This window comes from Pygoscelis adeliae, unplaced genomic scaffold (genome assembly GCF_000699105.1).
Source record: "Pygoscelis adeliae isolate BGI_AS28 unplaced genomic scaffold, ASM69910v1 Scaffold308, whole genome shotgun sequence".
NCBI lineage: Eukaryota > Metazoa > Chordata > Aves > Sphenisciformes > Spheniscidae > Pygoscelis > Pygoscelis adeliae.
In genome coordinates, this window is record NW_008825306.1 from 1,572,050 (window position 1) to 1,582,882 (window position 10,833).

The window sequence follows — 10,833 nt, forward strand, 5'->3', positions numbered from 1 at the left end:
GAGTGATGTCCCAGAGCGGGTAAGGTTTTGCTCGTTTTAACCACTCGGTAGCCCAGGGAATCCGAAGACCAAAGCTCATCCTAGATAGTATATTTTTTTCAAATTCTCTTACAACATATACAGGTTACTGAGGGATGATGCAGTCCCCTACAACTAGTTTTAGTGCCTGCCAGTTCATAAAATCATAATAAAACGGCTCTAATCTCAGTTACAGCTGTGCAAATCTGAACGACATTGACTGCTGTCAGTGCTGACCTGGAGCAGACACCCTAAAGGTGTCGTTGTAAGGAGCAGAGTTTCTCTGGAGTTTCATGACCGTAACAAACTCAAATTTGGCCATAATCTTCAAAGACATTAAATTTTCAGCGTAATTCCAGAGTGTATTACAATCTTTGAAGGCTTTACAAATGGATTATAAATGGCTTTATAGGCTATTATAAGAGCCTCATAAAAGCCTTAAAAATGGACTCCGTGCTGCACCCACCCGTTGTCCAACAGGGTGTGCAGGAGTACAGTATCGTACTGAACTTCAGGCTGCACTAGAAGTACCCCCCGCAAACAGGGACTTGGGTTCCTTTATTCGCGGGTGTGGCTAATTATGGGGCTTCTAGGGCTGGCCCTGGCGTGACTCTAGACCTGGGCAACAGGCAACACCAGAATAACCTTTAACATATCCCTGAGGGCACGTAAAAATACCACGGAGAAACATCAACTCGGTATCAGCGACAAAGGGCCGGGTAACCTGCAACTGCACATTTAATCCTATGTCCGCACTGCAGTGCTGGAGATATTAGGCACAATCTTTGGAGTTTATAAACAGTTCGTCCCTCATCCACCTAGGATAAGCTAATTTCCACATTTATCCAGCTGGGTGACACTCTCACAAAGTGCTTGCTAAGTTCAGCAAGGCTTTCAGCCTTTCAAAAATTTTACAAAGAAAACCTAGTTTCAGGAACATAACGCTGATGAGGGATTTGCCTGGATTAGGAAACGGGCTCCAAGTCAGTCTCTAAAACCTTGCTGGAACTTCTGGGCATCGATTATAAATCCTTGTATATCAGCACACCTGTGATTTATTTAGGCATAATTTCATTATCCAATGAATTTAATGACTGAGGAGACTAGAAAGAAAAAAATCATTCAACAGTTTCTAACTGAAACCATTGACGTATGGATTTCTTACGGCAGTCATGCCATAGCTGTTCAGGTAACTGTTGCCACTTACAGTGGTGAATGCACCAAACACACAGGGTGACTGTGGTCAAAGACAGCCTTCCTCACTACTGCATGTCTGCAGTGTGTGACTGTAAAAGACACCAGTTACCACTGGAAACACCTAAACATGGAACCAGAAATAAATCAAGGAAATGGCACCTTGGTTTCAGAGCAAGTCACCTCCCCTCATGCCTTTTCTTGTGGGAGGGGAAAAGTAACCTACAGATTTGATCCCGATAGCCGTTTCTCGGGAATATTTCAATCTTTGGGTAAGAATTTACAACCTGTGGGCACTTCCATATCGAACCACGGTGTAAGACCCTTGGAAGCCAATCCCAAAGCAGCTGCCTCTGGACCTGGAAATGGCGGTGCTGTGCTCGGAATAACCAGCATCTTTGAGAGCAGGGCAAGCTACCGCAGGAACGGATACAAACACACATACTGACTTCAAGACCTGAGCTTGTAGCTTTGCACAGCACGGCCTCACCACTGTGCCGGTTCATCAGTGGACCTCACACTTCCCCAGGGATGTCTGACACAGTTCTGCATTGCACCATGCAAGCATCAGGCCAGCAGAAATCCTTTCAAACGGGTCGTTTTCCCTGCCTCTTCCTTACTTAACATGAACAAAAATCTTCCCCAAAAAATCATGTGTTTTTTGTAAATGACTTAGTAACATGGAAAAAGAGTGAGACTTAACTACTCCCACGCTGTGTTAAGACCTAATGCCATTAAAAATGAAAACCCAAAAAAAGTGTTGCACCATGCTTCTGAGCTCTAACCTACCGTTAAATAGCGAACGTACTGGATCAGTGGAGAGAATATACTGTGAATATACACCTATATCCCAAGGTGATAACCCAAGCCGTGATACCAGCTGTGCTACCCTACCTAATGAATAATGAACAGTAGTTTTGGTAAAGTGCTTCAATCTTCCTCCAAAAAAAGTTATGAAAATAGAAGTTTTGGAAACATCTCCTTCTTTAAGAAGCAGATCTTTTTGTTTCCTTGCTACAATAGCACTTGTATACAGTAAGCACTGTATTTCTACCTCTACTATCCATTTGCTTACTAGCTAGATTAGACCAGGAACAATACATCTGGATGTAGAGGAAAACGCCACAATCTAAAATCTTAAAAAGTTCTGTGAAAGCCTTTGGCTACAATGAACATTATCAAAACAGAAACTTCTGAATAATAATTTTACAGGAATTAAAAGGGCGGATTCATAGCAAAAAAAGGACATAAATGCCACAGTATATTTTCATGGGGAGCCAAACCTGCAGGACCTGTTACTGATGTTTGCAAGACGTTGTGCAGTGGGCTGTGCTCAGGTACACTGCACACCCAACCCTCTGTCCTCCAGCAGCTGGGGTTAAAAGCAAAGGTAACAATATTCAAAGACATCTGAGACACGTGTTAAGTTTTTGAAAACCAGTATCCTTGACTCAGTGAATGAGAATGTGGAAGATCCCATTTATTAACAGACCTGAAATACTGTGCTATTGGTGAGGATGTTGTTAAATGTAATTGCTTTAGGAATATGTCAGTTTGCAAATAAAATGTGCAATTTTCCCATCTTTTTAGCCCTCCCTTGACTACCCAAAAATAACTTTGGTACCGAGCAGCACATGTTCCATTGAAATGACATACACGTCTCCTACTGCTCTTTGCATTATTGCAGATGTATGAAAATATACTGTGGCGTTTAACATGCTGTACAGGTGACCGAGACAGTGACAGCAGCAGCAGCTAAAAAAACCCCCACCAAACGCTGAAAACATAAGCACCCTGGCAAGTGCTTATTCATATAGGCAAAACCCGAGCTAACGATGTAAGGCATGCTCCAAAAACCTCAGAGGTCACCTGGGGCTCACAGGGACGGCTGCTGCTGTCAGAATTCTTATTCCAACATCCCGAGGGAGAGAGGGGGAGCAGGGGGGAATGGGCACCAACAGAGAAAAGAAAAACTTTAGAAACTGTACCCTTGCTGTCAAAAAGGCTTCAGAGTCAGCTGCCATCTTGACATGAGGTTGCAATTCCTGTTACCGTACCTTTTTAGACACAGGGAACATGCTTAGTGAACTGGTCCCTCACTCGTTTTCAAGAAAGATTAAATTTAAAATGTTAGGGGGGCTGTTTGTTTGTTGGTTTGTTTGATTGTTTTTAAAAAGAAACACCTCAGCTATCTCCAAACATGTCTTTTTCTGATTCTGGAGACTGGGGCCTTGATATTTCAAACAATTCCTGTGGCGACTGGGAGCTTCTTCTTGAGGTTAATATCCTAAGTATCTCAGCAAGCTGTTTTTCTATATTGGTCATTTTTGTGTTTAAAGCCTTGATGTCCTCTTTCAACTCGTGTTTCACTTCTAGCATGGTGGCCTGAAGAGTCTGTTCTGGGATGGGATAAAAGGAATGCTTGACCTCGGTGAGGACTGGGCTGCGGTCCTGCGGGCTTCTTGTCTCCCCAACGTTATCCAAGCGCAAGTCACTTTTTGTAATGCCACTATCACAAGAGTCCGTCTTCTTCAGGGTAGCTTCTCCTGAAGCTTTAGTTCTCTCTGGTAAAGTCTCCATGGACTCTGCTTTAGAGACCTTGTTCCAGTCTTCACCTTTCCCACAGGCGTCTTTGAATTTGGCCCATCCTTTTCGTCGCGGGTAGTCCCCCGACACTTTACATCCTGCGTAGTCCGACGTCGGGGCCTGCAGCTTTGCCTGGTCAGATGCCCCAGACGTTGAAGCGGACTGGTACGACACAGGGGTCGCCGGACTCTCCCGTACAGTCACAATGCTGGCTTTGACCACCGAGCGGGCAGAGGAGTGCTCCCCTAAAACGTTGCCCTTCTCCACGTCCAGGTCATCCGGATCTCTGCCCCTCTCTGCTGCAAGCCGCGCTTCCTTCTGCTGCCTGAACCTCTGGAACAGCCGGCGGACCGGGTGGTCCGGGGGTAAGATCAAAGGCGCTTCGTTCTTCCTCTTCATTCTCTCCTCTTCTTCACGTTTGACGTCACTGATTTTCCGGAACACAATCTACAGGGGGAAAGAGATTTCACTCTGTGATTAACTGCACATTTGTTAAGGGGGAAAGGTTGTAGAGAACGAATTATTTGAAAGAATTTATTTTAACTGACAAATGCACAACCTCTGCAAACTTATAGCAACATTTTCAAGTGTCTTATCTTGTGTGGAACGTGGCTTATTTCACGATTTAAGAGCATACACCATCTGTCTTACAACACCAGAAATAAAAAAAAAAAGAAGATAAAAAATTCTCCAGTTCTGAGAGGTCAGCAAGACAGTGCCATTGTAAGTATTACGATCCCAGGAAGTTACTTGTCCTGTTTTGTGTTAAAAGTGACTTCTTATATTTGTTTTCCTGACTCTATGGTTTAGTACCAAGTTTCTAGTATTAGGAAGAGCCATTCCCATGTCTTACATCAGTCTCATCCCAGAACTCACTCACTACACGCCATGCAAAAGACCTGATGTTATTTTAGTGCAGCTTGACCACTAATGGGGTCAGTACAGAAGAGACTGCTCTGGACTCTCCAACAGCAGTTTGCAAAGTGCTTCTTGCCCTCCCTTTCCTCCCACACCCTCTTCTAGAAGCAACTTGCAGTTTACGGATGAGGCAAAGCTCGAGTCTGTCCCACAGTCAAGGGTACAAGGACAGTGGGGAATGAGCTCTGCGAGACATGGGGAAGCTGTTCGTGGCTCGATTACTACAGAAGCTGGAAGAGCTTCATGTCTTGATTTATTTCTCTGTTTCTATGGAAAAGGGTACATTTTTGCACAAAAAACCATTAATTTTCCATCTACCATCCTAATTATATCTTCCTGAGCCTGCAGGCTAAGCGATCTCTGTGGGAGCAGCCCAAGGGTCTCATGGTCCTGATGAAAGCCTCACAGTGCCCCCACACAACCCCCAAGTGCAGCCAGGCAATGTTTCTTCCCTGGACTTGATAGCAACACATTCTCTTCAAAAACTCCATGCATTTTACATTGGTATTGGTATTTTCCAAGCAAAAAAACTCCAGTGTGGTATTAAAGGAGAACCAGCAAGTAGTCTGGTTTGAAAATGGGAGGTCCCCTAAGCTGAAGTTTTCAATACAGAGTGTAAAAGATGTAGCCCCCAGCTTCTACTGAACGCTGATACCTAATCTCTTTAGCTGCTTTTGGGAAAATCCTCTCAAAGTCCTTACACTCCAATGCAGAAATAACTTTCAGATTCAAATCGTTATTAGGAAATGTGTAAATAAACCCATACCTCTGTTGCAGAGAGATTTAAATTAAACTAAACATAATAAGCACTGCTTCACTGGCACACACAAAATGCATGTTTCTCCTGACTCCAATGCTTCTTGACAGTTTTGTCATTGTGAAGCAGGGAAAAAACATCTTAACACTGCGTCTTTGGAAGGAAGACGTTGTCAGACTTGGCAGCGTTTCCCAAATACAAAAGAATAAAATTAGCAGGAAGGATATTTTATTTCCAAGCTGCAATTAGGAAACTAAATGTGAGATAAGAATAAGAAAACAGGGTACTTGACATTTTTTTTTCCCCCCAAGAAACTCAGTCTGCAGTGAGCTCAGTAGAAAGCGGACAAAGCAGCGTAATCCTTAGAAGTGAAAGAATAGCACTTACTCGCTGGGAAGGGAGAATCAATACAATGCTCCAGGCTAATGGCTTCCCACACACTGGCAGTCCCCCGCTTTAACTGAAAGAAGAGTGTCAGCCCAGCGCGAGGGCGGCTGCCCTGCACGCTCTGCTGGAGCCTAGCAGTGCCAGGCAGGGTCTCAGGGGGTCACTCCAGCAGCGGGCTGAGGCTGGCTCTGGTGGCACAAAGCCCCAGCAAGCCAAGGCAACTATAAGCCAGGTCAATTTGTCCCTGCAAACTTCTGTGTCCCCAGGCCCCCTCCTCTCCTGGAGCTTGTGTGTTTGGTGCTGGTGTGGATATCCACGTCCTGCACGGATGGTGCAGGACCGCTGTGCCAGACGGTCATGCAGTTAATGGGGCTCACGTCACTTGGCACATGAGCAGTCTCACTCTGACCTATGTATCTGGGCAGTGTGTTTTCCTTAAATGCTCAGAAGGGGGGTATGACTGGGTGGTGCAATGGTCACCCTCACAGGGGTCACCAGGGAAGGCACGTGGGTGCTTGAAAGAGCTAGAGGCCAGGCTGCTTCATAGAGTCCTTGCCTAGTCCAACCCCTACTCCACGCAGCCTGCTCAGCACCTTGTCTGGTAAGCACTGGACTACCTCTCACTATTTAATGACTGGCTTTTGTAACATAAACGGGTAAGTTATTTGACAGAAGCTGCCCCTGCTACAGTACCATACAGATGAGACGGTGATGGAGCAAGTCTCAAGCAATAACTTATTAACAGCCTCGCCCAACCCATGCTTGTACTAGCCATTGCCTCTCATGCAGCTGGTAGCATGGTCTCTGTACTGGAGTACCTAAGAAGCAAATTTACCAGCAAATGCAAAAAGGTGAACACTGAGAGACAAGTTGTTGGTAGTGCTTATCTCCCCATAGCCCCCGCTGTTTTCTGCTGCACTGCCTAGATGAGCCCTGTTGATGCTAAGCACACTCGGCCGCGGAGGAGCTGCCATCAGCCTTCTTGCTGTGTGGTGGTCAGCCTCAGGGCCCTGAACGTACCTTCACTCCTTTGCCTTCAGGAGGTCGGACTGCAACAGAAACAGGAACATACGTGGAGGGAGCAATTACATAAATACTGCCTTTGCCATGGGTAACTGCTACCACGCTAATGAGAACCCTAATTTCCATTTTCCACACGAGGCCTTACACCTACAAGGCAACTACACCACAGCAGCAATCACCTGCGTGAATGCAGAAATGCAATCCTCAGGTCTCCCACCCTGTTCAACATCTTTTATACGTATACATGTATGTGACAAGCTGCACTCATGCAGTGCAAATCAAATCTATGCACATTTGCCAGGGGACACAGCCTCCAACTCTCGGGTTGGCTTCGTTTAACTAACTCCTAAGGCACTGGATAAATACCTGTCAGAGAGCAACTTGTCTTTGGGAAGCCCAGGTCAAGCTGTCACTGGTCCCCTTTTCTGCAAGCTCCCCAATGCCATATTTTCTCAAGACAGCGCCATGTTTGTGTATTAAGCAAAAGTGTTATAGCTATGCAAAACTCAGCAGTAATTGAAAAGACTTCATGTAACTGCATTTTTTAATTTTTTTTTGTTGCTGTCTTTTTTAAGATTAAATGCAAGTCTTTATAAATAAAATATAAATAAAAATATTTATTTATAAATAAATATTTATTTTGGACATGGAGAAAAATTTCTTTACTGAAAGAGTGGTTAAACACTGGAACAGGCTGCCCAGGGAAGTGGTTGAGTCACCATCCCTGGAAGTGTTTAAAAGACGTGTAGATGAGGCGCTTAGGGACATGGTTCAGTGGGCATGGTGGTGTTGGGTTGACAGTTGGACTCGATGATCTTAGAGGTCTTTTCCAACCTTAATGATTCTATGAAATACAAATAACTGTTTTAAATGGACTGTTTTCTTACAGTTGTTGAGGAAAAAGCATTTTTTAAGTGGTTAAACAGCTTCAGCAGCATCCAAGGTATTGAGAAAATGTGGTTGTTATGCTGATGGATGTACACCTGCTTCCACAAGCAGTAAGAGTACAAAGGGAAAGAAACTAGGTTTCATTTGTTATAAAGAAGAGAAGTCTGGACCTACACAGCAATTTTCATGTGGAATTTGATAAGGCTACAAATATGGATCTTAATCAAAGTTAAAATATTATGGCAAAGATCCTAAGAGTTTTTAGAGCAGGTCCTCTTTATCTCTCTCTCCAAGCATTCATTTTTGTCTAGGACGGGATAGTGCTTTGCACCCTCAAAACCTCCCAGTCCGTGTGTTGTATGCCACGCAAACACAGGGGTCCTCTATTCTACAAGCTATGTAGTTCTCCCCTTTGAGACCTAAGCACACAGAAAAAAATCTAGCGGGAGCATTTTAATAGCATGTGAAGACCAACATGTGGACAAAGAACCTGAACTGAGATGAAATAACAAGAAATTTAAACATCAGGCCTAAAAATGCATCTTCACACATCCAATCTCACATCTCATTTCATAATTCCATTTTTATTAAAAAGGTGCTGAATCTTGCAGCTCTGCAGAAAAGCCTCCCAAGCTGCCAGAAATGTGAGTACTGTGGGGGTATCAGCCTAGATTTGCCAAAAACTTGAAAAATAGCTATGTTAAGCACAGATTACTGCAATCATATAAACATTTAACTGAGGCATGCAGTTATGATGACTCAATAACAATTTTATTTTTGGACAGTGCACTCAGAGAAGTGGAGAAATGCGCTGAGACATCCTGGTGCACTCCTGCACCCGTATGTCCCACTGACTTATGACAGCACACAGCCTGTGGCCACGTTCCTGCCTGTGCATGAGCCATGCCCAAGGAAGAAAGACAGGGTTACACCCAGCACGTTTCCCTTTCCTCAGTATTAACTAGTTGTGAAGGTGAAGTCTTTAGTAAGTTTTGGGGAAAGACTCTGCCTCTTTTTCATCTTCAAAGAAGATTAAGAAGCTGTATTTGTAGAATCAATGTCTTTAGAGATTAAGGTCAAGATTTCTCCCCAAAGTATTAAAAAATTAGGTGGACATAAATGAATACCTGAAATATCTATTTGGTTGTCAAAATGTGGAGTGCCCAGCAACTGTTACTCGGATTTTCCTGTGCTCAGCACTGAAACCCAAGCATCATTTAAATAATGCAACATGGACATTTTTTCTGAATATTACTTCCACAATTTTTTTATGATAAGACCAGAAGAACAGACTGCAATGTGACCTCCAGGATAAGGCAGGCCATAAGATTGTGCTGAAGGAGCATTCCCTGAAGGGAATCTTGTTACAACTAGATTACATCTTTTAGAAAAACATCCAGTTTGACAGCAATAAAGAATCCATCATCACATCTTGATAAAAGATTCCTGCAATTTTTGCTTCAAGATTGAGTTTGTCTGACATCAGTGACATTTCTGTTCCTTGCTCCCTCAGACACTTAGAAATTCACTTTTAGAAACTGATTCTAGAGTCTTACGTTTAAAAATCTCTGCAGAAGTATTACAGCTAGTCAGTTACTACTGTGAAGGATTTAGACAGTAATGTTTTACTGATATGAAACAGGCAAAGTTCACACCTTTAGAATTTTCAATTTAACTCTAAGCTTTCCAATTTTAACTCTTTGGAGATGTTTGAATTATTTTCTACCTTCCAGCATCTTTAAATCTAATAGGCAGCATTCAGTGCTTAAATTCTCACTCTTGCCCAGAGCTAGAATATGTAGCTGATTTAGTTAAATACAAGGTTCCTTTTAAAAAGTCAAGTAAAACAACTAATCCTACAATGAATCTTCCAGCTGTTTCCCTCTGCTGGCTCACTGCTAGCCACTGCTCTTCCCGTCTCACCGCTTGCTGATGTTTCTCTAGAACTATCTAGCGTAGCCCCAAGTTGTTTTTCCTGAGCAGTAATAAGAGGGGAATGGGCACAGGGGTACTCAGTCTCTTTCATGAAGGCATTTCAGAGAACCTATGCTAAGTTGGCTATTAAAACTGAAGACTGCCTTGCAACAAGATAAAAGGCTGACATGCTCAACAACAGCGCTATCTCATCTTACCAGATGCAAGTATAGATGCAGTAATTTAAGTGCCTGCTTCCTTTACACAAAGACGGGGGTGGGGGCGTGAAGAATATGACAGGGGTATATAAAATCAGACATGGCGTGAACAGGAGTAGGCAGGGATTGATTATACAGTCTCTTACCCAATATGAAAACTACAGCATCAAATGACAGCAGGAGGAGTCACATACAAACCAAAAATAAGTTCATGGTTCTTCACCTGAATCTATTAGGCATGTCAAAGATGTTAATAAAGGATGCTCTGAATGCAAAAAGTCTGCACGGATTCAGCAGACCAGGCAAGTACTTGGTAGAGAAGGCCATTGAGGGTTACCAAACGGACAAAACTGGTATCCTGCTCAGGAAATCTCCCGGGGTAAAATTAGTTGGAAGCTGCAAGAGTATTTGTAGGAACTGCCACATAGGAAAGTTTTGTTCTTACAGCTTCCTTAGGCATCCCTAGGCAACCCTAAATAATTACATAGGCCAAATCTGGACCTGCTGCCTCACTCACCGCTGAGGAGACATTCCCAATGAGGGTGACAGAAGAAGTGCTAGTGGGAAAAACATCAGAAGAAAACATAATAAAGGCTCAAAGATCTGAGCCTTAAACATCTGAGCAGGCTGTTCACCTATTTCAGACAAAGGTTTACTCTAATTGCGCCCTTCACGTGCATATAGGGAGAGGCAGGACCAACAAGCCATTAGTGTGTAGTACTACATAGATTTGACATCGCTTTGGAACTTGCCCGGGTTCAAATGAAACAATTAAAAATAGCATGTTGTTTTGGTACAGTAGGGAAGACCACTTGGTGCACACGGGGAATGAAGAAGTCCACTGTCTCTAGTCACTCTTGTAATGAACAGCCCCACTGAGGAGTTTCACCGGCTCTGAACTGTCAGTAGCCCACAAAATGCACTAGAACG

General features: G+C 43.6%; 1 protein-coding gene across 1 annotated transcript in view; it reads right to left on the reverse strand.

Moving 5' to 3' along the window:
• Positions 1–3,396: 3,396 nt before the first annotated feature.
• KCNH1 (potassium voltage-gated channel, subfamily H (eag-related), member 1) overlaps positions 3,397–10,833 on the reverse strand; it is a 180,965-nt gene continuing 173,528 nt past the window's right edge. The window contains exon 10 of the mRNA XM_009330208.1: positions 3,397–4,245. Within this exon, the coding sequence (XP_009328483.1) occupies positions 3,397–4,245 (849 nt within the window). The remainder of the gene's footprint in view (positions 4,246–10,833) is intronic.